This window comes from Artemia sp. Qi Xiang Cuo, chromosome 16 (genome assembly GCF_049724085.1).
Source record: "Artemia sp. Qi Xiang Cuo chromosome 16, ASM4972408v1, whole genome shotgun sequence".
NCBI classification, from domain to species: domain Eukaryota; kingdom Metazoa; phylum Arthropoda; class Branchiopoda; order Anostraca; family Artemiidae; genus Artemia; species Artemia sp. Qi Xiang Cuo.
In genome coordinates this window covers 34,870,145-34,885,592 of record NC_142809.1, presented here as the reverse complement: position 1 = coordinate 34,885,592, position 15,448 = coordinate 34,870,145, and the positions used below count along the sequence as shown (strand labels likewise).

Below are 15,448 nucleotides of genomic sequence, written 5' to 3'. Positions count from 1 at the left end.
GAACAAAGAACTCTCTCTCCCCAAAGATTCGGTGTATATATCCTTATGCACCCAATTTTGTTTTCCCGGGGCCTATTGAGGAATGGAGTAACTGGGTTAGATACTTTCTCCACCCCCTGTAGGAAAGAAATTGGTACTAAACTCTTTATGTAGCCTTTGTATCTCTTCGTAAAAATCGATTATTTTCTTTTTATTATTCTGAGCTTCACGATTTTGTTTTCTAAGCATGTATACTAAGATTGATTATGTAATGAATCTGTTCGTGACGTTAGTAGTAAAGTTCGAAAATAAAAGAAGTTTTATTAACGTTTTAAAAAAAAAGGGTTTAGATAACCAAAATCGAATCCAAACACCGATCATCTGGACGTTACAGGTATTTCAACAGCCATACTTAAGTATCATTTCCCTAGCTGTTCCATTTTCACTAATCATATTTGCAAGTTCACTGGGTCACTCTTAAAACACTCAAAAATATAACAAGAACTTTTGATTTTAAAATATTTAATAGCTACAATTTAAAAGCAGTGACTTTATGACCCCCACCCCTTATAGTGAATATCAACTTTAGCCTAATTACATGTTTATCATTAGAACTCAATTATCACGCTATTATTGATAAATATAATTATTCATTTTTCTTTTGAAAGTTTCATTTTTAAATTTGTGTGGGTATTAGTTTGTATCTGTAGATAATTATATTGATTTATATTAATTAATAAATAAAAGATTCTTTTTTGCCTCAGTGATAATTTTTTTTCTGGGCAATCGCAACCCCTGCAGAGCGAAGGCTGGAAAATCCTTTGGATTACCAGCCAAGCGCACCTCTTGACTTTGTCAGAGTGTTCTGCGGCAATTTTACGGATGATATTACACAATTTCCTAAAATAGTAGCATGAAGAGTAGTTCTTCCCTGGAAACCTTGCTATCTTTTCTAGGGAAGAGTATAATCATGTTGAAAGACTCCAAGAGGTTTAAAGCTAAAAAAAAACTAATCTAGATGTGTTAAAACCCACATTTATAATGTATCTGTCAGCTCTGTTCTGCTTATAACGATGAGAAAAATTGCCCCACCTTGACTTTTCCAAAAAAAAATTTTTCAGTAAGTTTACCCATAGAACCTTCGACATTTTAAAGTCTTTCTCATAAGCCGGCGACAACGGTCTACGAGTTCGACACCGGGCAGATTGTGCATTTCTCGGATGGAGAGCTTTAACAAAACATTGGGCATGGCTGACCAAAACATTGAAGAGGACCCCTCAAAACAAGTGAATGATGGCCTTCCAGAGGTCTTTATATTGTTACTATTCAGCCAATCTGCAGGAGCATTGTTCCTGGGCTCCTCATAACATGCGTAGCTGCTTTGGCCTCAGACAAGTAGTTGTAGCAACAAGTTATTCCAAGTAAAAGTAGTAGTACATTAAAACTATGAGCATTTATTGTGTCTTCCTCAAACAAAAATTAGGGGTCCGAAGAAAGACAGGTCTCTCACTATGAGCGGGAATACCAATAGTATAGTCGTGCAATTTAAGAGCACATTTTATAAAGAATAAATTTTTGAAGATATTGCAACTCACAAGCCTCTTCCATAAATTTTTCCGTCACAGTGACATCTTTACAGGTTTTTACAGCAACCTGTTTAATTTCTTGCACCCCAGGAATTCGAAGCTCTCCACGAAAAACGTCTCCAAATTGGCCTTCGCCAATCGTTTCTTCCAGTGACAAATATTCTCTTGGGATTTCCCGAGATTTTGCTGAAAACAATAAAACGGCACAATTCATTACTTACATACAGTAAAATATGTTTTGGCTACCGCTCCATAAACAAAAGATAGAAAGAAATCAAATTGTCTTAAAGAATGAAACAAAAAATATACTTCTTTGGTAAGACACAGTTATACGAGTTTTCAATCTTTCAATCTTGATGTAATTGTAATTTTTGAGGTTAAAAAGTTGGGGCAAAAAATTAAAAGTTCTAAACCTTCTTTTGTTGCAGTGCCCCCTTCACGTTTCAATTCTCTCCGTAAAGCTCCTTGACATTCCTATCTCTGAAGACCTTAAACGGAATGGGCACATAAGTAAAATTACTAAGAAAGAAAATCTTTCACTTTCCATTGTAAGACCTTTTTCCAAAATGAGTTGCCCCAAGTATCAAGGCCTTAAATTATATACTTATTTTACTGGATTAACATTAGAATACCCATACCCCATCCAGAATTAAAGGACGAGCCAACTGAAACAAAATCTACCCTCTTGGTAAATGTTTGGTGTTTGGATTAATTTGCTAACTCAAAGGTGAACATAACACTTGATGAACTTTTCAACGCTCTTTTCAAATACACAAATCGTTACCGTTACAAATTCCATCTTGAGCCCTTGAAGGGGCTTCAAAATGTGTGTTGACACATGGTTCCTTTTGTTTTTGGCAGTAGAACTAAAAAATAAAGAAACATACTATTCATTATTTTGTTGATGCGTCATGGCTACGGCTGTTGAATTAAAAATCCCCCCTACCTAGTGTGGCTAGACAACTGTAGGCTAAACACAAGGACAGATCCAGGATTTTTGCTCGGGAAGGGTTATTTTTTCTCGAAGTGTGGGATGATTAAAAAAAAAAAAAAATTTAAGAACGCATAAAAAATTTATTATTTTTTATATTATTGTTAACTTTTTACTAGTCGGACAAAAATTTCGGGGGGAGGAGGTTCAGTCCCCCCCCCGCCCCTTTGTTTATAACAAGAATTAAAGAAAGAATTAAAAACATAGATTATACCAAAAACATTGAAGTTGGTGTATATAGAATACCTGGCACTTGTGAAACATTTTGTTGAACGAACACACCAACATTAGAAAATAGGTCATCATAAACAGTTAATAAATTCTCTCAAAACGATAAAAAGAACAGAATATTTCCTTTAACTGTGGTTGGACATTTTTATTTGGTCTTACGCACCATAATACAGGGTTTCCCCAAAAGAGCACCGTATTGAATCTACTGTAAATCGAATTTATTTATTTAAAAGAAGCAAAAAAACACACCATTTTCTAAAGAAGATGTTATAATTATAAGCAAAACACAACATGGGGCACATGCCTCCCCCCCCCTCCCGTGCTAGCCCTACAGGCACTTATTCTGTCTCAGAAAATTTGTCCGATTTTCGATAAAGGGGAGAAGCACCTTCTAAAAGTCACGGCATTCTAATGAAAATCGCACCATCATATTCAGTGTATCAGAGAAACCTACTGTACAGGCTTCAAGCTCCTATCTGAACAAATATGGAATTTTGTATTTTTTGCCAGAAGAGAGATCACGGGCTCTTTTTGGGGATGTTTCCCCCCCTTTATCAAAAATCAGGCACATTTTATCAGGCTATATTTCATGGATAGAATAAGTGCCTGTAGAGCTAGCATAGGGAGGGGCATATGCCCAACGTTGTGCTTTACGTATAATTGCAATATTTCCTGAAGATACAGTTGTTGTTTTTTTGGTTCTTTCAAACAAATAAATTCGATTTATAGTAGATTCAAATCCGGCGCTCTTTTTGGGACAACCCGCATAAAGTAAGAAAGAAATTCAAGAGTTTGTAAGTGCCTTGGGCCGCTACAAAGCTTTAGAGAAACCATAAAAATGAAAAGTAATTACCCATTAGTGTATTAGCATACAGTAAATAGAGACGATAGAGACTATAGAGATTGCAAATTAAATCCAATTCACAGCAATTTAATTAAAAAACAAGCTATATGCCTTTATAATACTATACTGATTAGGGAAATATAAATTCGGAAAGTCAACAGCATAACTTATTTATTAAAAGTGTATACGATTGAATAAACTTCGAGAATGTTATTTAATATTTGAGAAGTTGATGTATGCCAGAACAATAAAAGAAAAAATCCAGTCGCTTTTAGAATTTAGTGATAATAAAAGTCTTTTAACCTGCTCTTATTGGAATTGTTTACAATATGCTATCATTATATGACATTTGCTTAGAACTTTGGCAAAGTAACTATAATTTTTTATTTATACATAGAGTTTTCATACTTTTTTTTGTTATTTTTGCATATGTTTTAGCTGTTGTAGTAGTTTTGTTTCTTTTTCTGTTTTCCTTTGATAATTTGGGCCTTTTTTGGTATAAGCCTAGGACCCTAGCTGAACATAAGGAAACATGTTAATAAAACAATTCTTATTTCATAATATGCAGCATAATCAGAATTTACACATTTTGCACAGGGAGAACCTTTATCTTCTCTTCTTTCGTTGTTGTCCAATTTTTTTTAACAAATTTCTGAAAAATAAACATGGGTTCAACCGCATTTTTCATGTCAATAGGCAAATAATGATAAATTAGGTTAGCTTAGATGACGTTTGGGCGTTTGTTTACAAACATTTTTCAAGACTTAGAGAATAAACACAAATATTTAGAAATGCTATAAAAAAATTGGAAATACAAGGAAAGAAGTGAAGATAAAAGTTCTCGCCGTGCAAAATGTATTAACTCTGATTAATCTGCATATTATGAAGTAAGAATTGTTTTGTTAACATGTTTCCTTATGTTTAGCTAGTGTCCTAGGCTTACACTATCTTTTTATTTATCAAAAGAAAATTAAACACTATCATAACAGTTTATAAATTCTGTTGTAAAATAACCATAATAAACAGTAATTTCAATATAATGGTAAGTCTATAATGAGCAAGTCTATAATATTTCTATTTTATCTGCACCAACTATTTGGGTAAAAAAAGTTTAATTTTTATTAATTCTTTTTTTTAATTTTAAAATACCCTTTACAAGCTAGGCTACCTTCTTGACCAATCAAAACAACCATTATAGATTTATTTGTTCCAATTATTTATTCCAAGCTGCGTATTTGGACGAAAACTGAAGAAAACGAAGGAAAAAATAATTGAGAAACCAAACGAGAGGGATTTTCAGCCAGTGAGGCATGTCTTGCTTTAGGAAAGACGATAGGAAACAATTACCACTAATATGGAATAAGAAAAAGCAAAATAACTTAAAGTAAGAGTTATAAAGATATACAATTAATAATATGAAATCAAAATAATACAAATGATTTATAAACATAATAACTGCTAGTTAAATAAACTTGCACTAAAACAAAAATAAAGGACAATTTAACAGAATAAAGAATAAAACAAATCCTAAAAAAAAACTACATCATTTTGAATGTATAGTTTTTTGTTTTTTTTCCAGTCCATCACTGAAATACAGTGAGCCTAGAACCAAACTTACAACAGAGTAAACGCAAGAGTTAAAACGGCTGGTGTCATTTAGATGTTTTTAGTGAGATGGAAATTAATTTCATTTCTGCCCTTCCACGACGTGTTGGCTAGGATGTTTTATCGCAAAATTTCAAATAGATTGAGGCGGCGACAGCAAAGAGTAAACTGCAGTGATGAAATAAGAAAAAAAGATCAAGGAGAGGAGAACAAAAATACAGAAAAAAGAAATAGAAAACCTACCTCCCCCTCTTCCACCCCCCCCCCTTGATATCTTGATATCTTTACGTTTTTCAATAATTCTACAATAATTCTGATTCTTCTTTTTTATAATCTAAGCCGCGCTAAACATGCACTTTACCGAAGCCTGTAAATCTTTACAATACCATCAGGAAAGCAGTAATCTCCTTCTTCCCCAGCAAGTTCAGCATAGTCTTGGGGTCCAGGATCATTAACCTGCTTAATCAAAATCCGACTTCGCATTTGTAGAAAATCAACTTCAGTTTCAGGTTTCACATTTGGACTAGATGAGCGACTGTTTTGTCGAGAATTCAATCTTGAGCCTGGACGGGACCTTATCTGGCCATATTCTACAAAGCAAGGTATTATAAGACAACAGATATGGACTTGATAAGTAATTAAAGTAATAAGTAATTAAACAGCACTCCATCACTCGTGGTCAATTATGGAAGCAGTATTATTCAAAATTATCGTCTCAAGGTTCCTAAGGTCATGCAATCTACAAGAATAGTTAGCGAAATAAAGAACAAAGAAAGCTTACAAATGGTAAAATCCAAATCAGGCATATACGCATGGCTTCAATGATTCACCTGTTTTGCATCAATACCCCCCCCCCTTAAAAAATGCAAATGTATATAGACCAATAGATTGGAGTTTATAAATTTCTCATGAAGGGTCATATTCCGAGGGCTAAAAGGATGTACACTTGACATTGTTCTTAGTCACGGAAGAGGGATTGGAAGAACTAGACCCAAGTACAATACTGGCATAAAGTAGCCAGACTATTCCAAAATTTCTTTTAATGCTTTAATCTTATAACAGAATTACGTATAATTTCCGATATTAAATTTAAAACGATTTAAGAGAGAATGTTTCCCAAAACAAAATTTAAAATGAACACTATTACTTTAGCACAAGATTATAGATGCAAAATAACAGAACTATACATCAGCGTGGTGGAAATAGCGTAGTGGGTTTTATCAGCTTTGAACGCTAGTCAATGTTATCATATGTATATTCCCCATCAGGAAAACAAATATAAAAGACGGAGCACAGAAGAAAAAAGAGAAAAATATTCTTCTTCAGATATCTCGGAATGCCCTGACGAGGAAGACTGGGTATAAAAGGTTGGAGTTGTTCCAGTGCCTTGAGATGTTTTGGGGTCTCTGCTCCGTCATGAGGTTCCTTTCTCTGTCCCTATCCCCGAGTGGGGAATTCTGCTTGGTTGAGCTCATAGTGGCATCAGGGTAGATCTTTTAGGAGTTTTCCTAAGCAAAACTGCGACTACTAACAATGCTGCAGGGTGAAAAGGAGAAGTAGCGCCCCTCAAGGAAATTATAGCCTATTACACAACACAGCATTTGTACTGGATTGTGATGAATGGATAATTTTTTGGGTTTGGTTGTTTTTTTTAGGCTGAAAAACCTCTTTTTAGCTAAGCTATCTATAATGGGTTGCCTCCCTGTAGTGGAATAATATTTGTAGGTGTGAATAAATGATTAAGAAGTAATATATTTGAGATTTTCTGTGCAGGTTTTCGACTCTTGTTGCTAGAAGAGTATTGCCAAGCGCGGAAAACCATGTTGTGACCAAGATAGGCCAAGGATTACACAAGGCCTCCATTCAACTGGAATTCCCAGGGACTTCTTGCTATCCGGTTCTAAGCAAGCTTAAGCGCTTCATGTAGACTTGAAAAGACGTGTTAGTCCCCTTCCTGCTCTGATTATGGGACTGTTGCTTTTCCTAAGGTTATAATAGTTTCAATGATTTAAAGAATGTTAAAATTACAACTTGGAATGCTACGACGTTAAAAACAACTATCGTACCGACATTTTGACCAACAAATTCAGACGCTTCGAACTAGACTTATTAGGAGATTCATATACCAGGGGAAACATGAAATTAGGTGATAAAGAACTTATTTGCCCAGACAGGAAGGATGGGATGTATAGACAGGGAATAGGGCTCATGATGAATAAGAAGGCTGCTAAGTCTTGTTTAGGAAGGGAAGGTATTAATAATAGAACGCTAGTCGCTCATTCGTGACTAAAAAGTGAAAGGTATCAGTCATAGTAGTATATGCCTCTGTAGAAGTGTCTGATGAAGATAGTAGTGATTCAAATGAATTTTACTTACAATTACAGGAAAAAATAAGACGGTATTTTAATGGTGTAAATAAAATGGTATATTATTATTAGATTTTAATGCACAGGTTGGTAGAAATAGGGATAGATGGCATCCTAGCCTAGGTAAATTTGGTTTTGGAAAAGAAAAAAAAAATGGTTACAGATTGCTTCAATTTTGTAGGTATAAAAATCTAGTTATAATTAATCCATTTTTGGTCATAAAATGGCCTATAAGTTAACATGGTATTCACATGATGGTAAGACACAACCTTCTTGATTATATTATTGTAAACCGAAGACTAGCAGGGTCGATACAAGATCTTAGGGCATATAGGAGTGATGTTATAGATGTTAAAAGATATGATCACCATCTAGTAGTGTCTAGGGTTAATTCAAAGCTGAAATTGAGGAAGGGTAACTACCTTCCGGGAAGCTATGATAGTGATAGACTCCAGAAGGAGAATTTGAGGGAAACTTTTCAGGAACAGTTGAATACTACAGCTGGAGAATTTAAAATTTTACAATGCAGATGATGGATGGAATAATTTTAGAAGAACTGTTTATGCAGTCACTGATGGTGTCTTAGGGAAGAAAATTAAAAACGCGACTAGAGATATTAGGGATATTATTAATGCCCAAACGCATGATAAACTAAGAAGAATTTCACATCTACTATTTTTGGGGTCAGACGTCTCACACTTCAAAGCAACAAATAGGAGGCAGCCAAGGCCTTCATCCTCAAATTTTGATACTAGTTTGGCAATAGACAAATAAATAAGAGAGATTTTACTTTCAGATATATTATCACGGTAACTTTCCAAAAAAAACAAAACTAGGAATAGAACACAGGATATTTCCGCTGCAAGAAGATCGTCTAACTCTGCAGCTAGATTAGCACAGGTTTTTTTTTATCAGCAGGGCCAAACCTGCTGAGATCAATCGCGAGGAGACTTTGCTTGATGGAAAAGAAAGATTTTGAGTAAATGAGAAACCCTATAGAAAGCAAGTAACAACTGACAGGAAGTTTTCTTGGATACACACCCTGTCAAAAAACGAAAGAAGTTCAGACAGAAAATGAAGCCTCGATAATACTTTTTCATTAATGTTTTATGACAAATTTTGACTATAGTATTACATCAGGCATTGGAGTTTTTAAAACAGACTAGGCGAAGGGGCACTTAACATTTTTAGCACGGATGTTCCAGTAAATTGCAGAGACCATGCTTCTGCGCCCATGTACAAGAATTATCTTTACTTAATAAATGACTGGTCTTATTACAACTAGAGCATTCTGCTTAGCCGTGCATGCACTTGCATGATGACCATATGACTAGCATGCGAATCGTTAAAGTGGACTCATTAAACTCAACAAAAACTTAAATTCTTGTTCAAGTCTCTAGGAACATAACTCTCTAGGACCCCAGGGAGCGTGGGGCACAGTTTCGGCTCGATTTCAGGGCTTAAGGCTCGCAAATAAATATACAGTTTTGCAAGTATTTTTCGCAAGAGGTTTGACTTAATACGTTTGTCCATTCACTTAGCATTAATCCAAAGTATCACACAGCCAATTTAAAACCTTAGTCCAGACGTTAATTGCACTCTATTCTCTTTATTTTTAATAAGTGTTTATATTTTCTTTCTACTTTTACATTTAGCCAAAAACAAAAGAACCAATTTGCATACACCTTTTTCAACTATTCTAAGTTCAGCATAAAACCAATACCGACCTATTTTCCTAATTAACAGAATACAGTTTCATTGCAAAAGAATCTGCCTACCTCCATAAAATATAATGTTTTTGAAAATAAATTTAAAAGAATTTTGCAAAATGGCCTGAAACCCCCTAAAACGGCGTCGGATCGAAGCAAAAATTAATTGGAATAGCCATGGCCAATAACAATATACAGGAAACTTACAGTCCCCTGGCTTGAATAACAAAGAAAATCACTTTTTTGCATGGCTAGCACTGATGTGGCCTCTTTTTTTTAACATTTTAGGACGGATAGTTCAGGACGAGGATTCGATTCCTGGTGTCACCAATTATTTGGAGTGAGACAGATTTAGTGGTGTGACTCTGTAACCTTAGCCAGGGTCAAACCAGCTCCAAATGGGTGCCTGCCTGGAGAAACCCAGGGAAGGTAAAGAGGAATGGTTTACGAAAGTGCATAGTGAATGCCCCCCTCCTCCCCATTGCACTTCCTGACTGAAATGCCAAGATACGGAGATCAGCACCGGTGGTTTGAACTGTAAAGTTTGATGCTGTACCCTCCTTTCCCTACAAAAGGAGTAATCTTGCAACAGAGGTTTAGTTATTGCAAGCAAAGGTTCCGCATGGATTTTTGAGTTGACATTCTAACGTATTTAATTTATTTGCAAAAACTCTGGTAAAAATGAGAACTTACAGACTGGAGTTTTTGTTGTTGTTTTTTTCACTTTTTTTTTCTTCGAAAGAATGCAAAAAGTCTCTTATTATGAATGTACGAATGACAGACAGTAGTGTCAGATTTACAGAGGAAACTAACTTCATTGGTCATCAAAATAAACATCTTTGCCAAAACACAAAAAAATAAAGAATTCAAAAAGATAATTAAGCAATGGATGTCTCTCATGTCTGCCAATTTGGCTACGATATATAAACGGGAGAGCATAGTCCCTCTCTCCGTCACCTGGATTGAAACAGTACACTCCAAGAGCATTGAATGAGCTGATCTAATATTATAGGGTGATTATTCACTTTAGTAGTCAAAATAATTGTTTGACAAAAAAAGGAAAACATCCAGAAGATTCCCAGTAAATATTTTGGGAAGAGACATCGGACAAGTGCCAAACTTTATTTTTTGGGAGAGAATTTTAGAGGAAGGCTTAACAGAAGAAACTGGGCAAATAAAGATACCTGTTTATAGAAAGAAGGAGCTCTGTTGTGATCTGCTTTCAATCCTTCACATTTATCAATTCAACAATTCATTTTACTCTTTAATCAAAAAAAGAAAGTTATTATGAGTGCCAAAAGTAAACGTTAACAGTTCTAAATAGCTAAATTATGTTGTTTTTCTTTTCTTTTTTCTAAAAAAAAAAAATTATACGAAGTTATTTCATAGGAAGTTTATATCGTAGAAACTTATAGGATTTACACTAGAAATTTTCTTCAACATTAAATTTAAGTCCAACATTAAATTTTAAACATTAAATTTACTTCAGAATCTAGTGGGAAATCAAAAAGAGTGAAATATAAAGAATTAAACGAATTTACCTTGGTCACATGAACAAATGTACACTTTTCCAGTAGTAGCTTGCCAAAGAAAAGAAGAAAATTTATGTCAGAGAGCTTACCAAATTATCTAATAAAAAATACAACTTCAGATATGAAAAAAAAAACTTTGTAAAACACAAGTCAAACAAATTTTGGACAAGGGGAGAGGGGCTCAGCCTTTGCTATCATCTCACGTCCATTAATCCCACAAATACCTAATGTACATCTTAGCCAGTTATTAGCTTGGGTGACCGCAACACGTCATTAGTTAATGAAAGAATAAGAGTCCCTATAATACGTTCTTAAGCTTCTATTTTAGGTTAGCTACAAATTCAAGATTCTATGTCTTAAAGAAATACCACAATTTATTTAAAACAAATAAAAGCTTCTTGTTCATGTACTAGAAAAAAGTACTATTGGTTATAGAAAAAATTACCACGGATCTGGAAGATGCAGCGAGACGGAATATAAAGATATTGTATTGGCATGTTATGAAATTGAGAAGAGATAGCCAGCCTGGACTTGCCCCAGCGAAAGATAGGAACGGAGCCTCAAATATTGATAAGAAAAGTAATGAAGATAAATGGCAAGAACAATTTGAGAATCTATTAAACCGTTATAAACGTGTAGAATACTCACAAAAGATTATGAATATGATCTTTGAAAGGGGGGAAAGGCCCAATGATTTCATGAGAACTTCAATTAAAGCTCTTTATGAGAGAGGTGATAAGAATGAGTGTGGTAATCACAGAAGCATGGCTGAGTTTCTGTAGGAAGTAAATTAATTAGCATAATGATACTTATTAGACTGAGAGATCTTTTAGATAAAGTTTTATGAAAAGAATAATAGGGTTTAAGGCCGGGGAAGAATGCGTTGACCAAATTTCCTCTCTTGGAAATAAACTGAATTACTAGACCCCTTAAGTCTTAAATTTTACAAGTTATAAACATATATTTGTTTCGGCTGACAGGAAAGCTTTATTGAAGGTCCTATCTTTGGATGGTATACCCCACAAGTACAGTAAAGTGAGCAGTACTATGTTCGAGAATTAAGTTGTTGTGGTTAGACTAGGGAGTGACGTCAGTAGTTGGTTTGGTTTCAGGAGTTAAGCAGGGTTCTGTACTATCCCTATCCCCGTCTATATGGATTCACGTAAGATGGTAAACAATCCTGTATTTAAATTACACAGATGATTCGAGTGTCCTAGATAAAAAAAAAGTGGCTAAAGGAATGAATTTTTGAAGGTTTTGATACTTCATGTTGCAAGATTAGATTTGAAATTAGGTGATATTAGGCAAAAAAATAGATCAAGTCAACAACTTTACTTACCTGGATAGCATAATTAATAAATATGTTGGATGAAAAAGTAAAATAGCTAAGGCCCAGGGTGTTTTTTACTGTTGAAAAGACTTTGGAAGGATACAAAAGACAAGTCTGCGAACTAAGACTTAAAAATTAGAAGCTACAATAATGACAGTAGCCGAGTACGGCTCTAAAAAGTTAGCACTTCGTAAGACTGAAGAAAAAGGTAGCTGCTAGGTTTTGCTTAGGTTTGGAAGGTATTAATAATAGAATGTTAGTTGCTTATTAAATCACTAAAAAAACGCAATGTATCAGTCATAGAAGTTTATGCCCCTGTAGAACCGACTGATGGAGGTAGTAGTGACGCAGATGAATTTCACTTACAGCAACAGGCAAAAAAAGACAGGATCCCAAGTAGAAATACGAGTCTAGTAGAGAAGAGGACAGACTTGAACAAGAGGCTTTTCAGTGATATACCATATGGAAATAAGAGGAATGTAAGAAAAACAGAGAAAGCATTAAAATACGAATTGACGAGGTGTGAACTGGAGGCCAAGAATAAAACTGCTAAAAACCTGGAAGACACAACCAGACGGCATAATATTAAAATATTGTATTGGCATGTTAAAAAATTGAGAGGAAATCGTCAATCCGGACTCGTCCTAGTTAAGGATAAGAACGGGTCACGAATAGTGATAAGATTTAAAGAGAGATGGGCAGAACATTTTGAGAATATGGTAAACCGTGATAAAATTACAGGAAATAATATAGAAGAATGAAAAAGAGTATGACACACTGGAAGTGAAAAAAGATGAGAGAGCATGGATAGGAGATAAGTCTGCAAACCAAGATTAGAACACTGGAAGCTAAAGTGATGACAGTGATGAAGTATGTTTCTGAAGCATGGGCAGTCGAAACAACGCAGGAAGATTTGCTAGATGTTTTCACAGAAATTGCCTACGGATTGTTTTGGGTATCCGAATGACAGACCGTATTCCAAACAGTAGGCTGTACGAAAGTGTGGTTTAATCCCACTTTCTAGGGCTATAATGAGAGAAACACTGAGATGGCTAGGGCATGTTCTGCGGATGAAGGAAACAGATTGCTAAAGATTGTCCTTTTTGGCCAACCGTCTAGGGCTGAACGGAAAGCAGGTCTCATCCACGTTGGGGTGGGAGGAGGTCACGAAGAAAGATTTGAGGGAAATGGGAGCTTCCTGGGAAGGTGTAAAGAGGCAGGCTTTGAATGGATTGGGATGGGGGTGGATTATGTGTAGCTGTGTTGGCCTTAGGCGGCTTGGTGATGCAGAGAGTTGTTAGTAGTAATATTAGTATATTTTTATCTTACCTTTTCTGTTCCACAAAGAGGAAGTAGTAGCATTTGTTATTCGACAATATCGGTCGATTAAATCAGCAATATTGTTAGCAACTTCTAAGCTAGAAACGGATAACAACAGTGGTTCATTATTTCCAGCTACTTTGATACAAACTAAAACCTTCTTGTGGGAATCACAATCTGAAGTAATAACTTCTATATTCTGAATATGGCTGAAATCTGCAATCCTGATCGGCTATGGAAAAAAAAGTAATTAGTATTAAATATAAATAAATATTGAGGAATGAGAGGAATGGATGGGTTGCTCCAACTTTTCAACATTGACAAAGGAACACGAAGAAAAAAAAAGCGCTCAAGATGATTAGGTGATAAAAGACATAATTTTGGCAGTATTATCTTAGGTTATATCCGTGTTTGAAGTTAATTTGGCATCAGAGTACAAGAAAATTTTCAATATATTTGGAAAAGATTACCAATGCTAATTGTATTATATTAAGATAACAAAACTAATCGAAATCCAAGCAGCGTCTCTTCTATCGACAAGATATTACACTCTTATTAAAAAGCGCTTCCATTCTGAAAAATTGTCTTTTCGCGTTGCGTTACTTTTGAATAGTCAATCCTTGATGAAAAAAAAAAACATATACAAGAAAACTTTTTGTCTTCTTCTGCCATGCTAAGCAAGCCGAAAATTAAAGATTTCTTTTTTTATCTAGTAAAGATGATGGGATGGCGCTGTGAGCGCTATGAAGTAGCTGACCCTCGTCATCTCAGTTTAGATTGTTTTGTTCTGGTTTTTCCGAGTTTCCTGCAGTGACGGTGTAAGTAACCAAAGACTTAGTGTTCCTGGCCTTGCTTATTGCTATTGTCATGCATTCACATTCATTCAACTTTATTCACCTTGCTTGTTAGCGGGGCCATCTACGTTTTGTAGCTTAATGCAAGTTGGATTTTTAAAATGCCACCACATGGCTCTACCATAGGCACAAAATCTATCAAACACTCTCATCGCGGGAAACGTGGAGGTAGACTCAATAAAGGGATGAATATACCAGTGCTAATTTCAACTAGAACCAAGACTAAAGCCCTAAAACGTAGACCAAGTTGCCTAGTACCAGTAAATTGCTTTCCTGCTCATAATACGCCGCCTGTGCTCACTCCCTGATATAAGGAATCGGTTGGGATTAGCGACTGTGACAAAACGCCGTCCTCAGTGTTTTCCAGCTAAACAAAAGCTGCCTAATATACTCGTGTGCAAAACGCGTTCCTTGAACAATAAAACTGATGAACTCAAAGTTATAATCAAGCAGAACAACGCCTTAATCACAATAATAAGTGAATGTTGGGACATTACTTATGAGTCAGCGCGCATTAAAGGCTACATTGGCTACTTTAATACTCGTCGCGACCGTGGCCTGAATTGTCGTGGAGGCGTCGTAGGACTTTACTTTCGGAACGATCTACCATCAAAGCTTCTATGATGCACCACGGTCCGTAGGATCCTTTCAGAATTCCGACCATTTCATAAGTTTCTCGGAAGCAAATTCAGCAATCCCACAACCCAAACGAGTTAAAACTACTATGCAGCCACGTTGCGGAACCATATTGTCAAACTGAACAGGCGAGCGAAGAGACAATATGTGAAGGACAAAATTATGCCCTTACTTAAGACAGATCCACACAAATGGCATTTATCAGCAAAAAGACTCGCTGGTAAAATGACACCCAGTGACTTAAGGGTATTGAAAGAGGATGGTACCTTGTTATCGGCTACGGAAGTGAACTCCTTTTTTGTTGGCATCTTTACCACCTTTCCGTCAATCACCAGTTCAGAAACCGAGTCTCTCATTACTGAAGCAGTGATTGATAATGTAGGTGAGATTTCCGAGTTTGTCGTTTCAGAACTTCAGATGCTGAATAGGAACTCTGCGTCCTACCTTGACGAGCTTCCTTTAAAG

General features: G+C 35.5%; 1 protein-coding gene across 6 annotated transcripts in view; it reads right to left on the bottom strand.

Moving 5' to 3' along the window:
- The window catches only part of Fak (protein tyrosine kinase 2 Fak), a 171,415-nt gene that overhangs the window by 43,723 nt on the left and 112,244 nt on the right, over positions 1 to 15,448 (bottom strand). For all 6 annotated transcript variants that reach the window (XM_089102734.1, XM_089102735.1, XM_089102730.1 and 3 more), the window contains 3 exons: positions 13,503 to 13,725; positions 5,623 to 5,826; positions 1,575 to 1,751 (listed from right to left, as the gene is read on the bottom strand). In XM_089102734.1, coding sequence (XP_088958860.1) covers positions 1,575 to 1,751; positions 5,623 to 5,826; positions 13,503 to 13,725 — 604 coding nt within the window. The remainder of the gene's footprint in view (positions 1 to 1,574; positions 1,752 to 5,622; positions 5,827 to 13,502; positions 13,726 to 15,448) is intronic.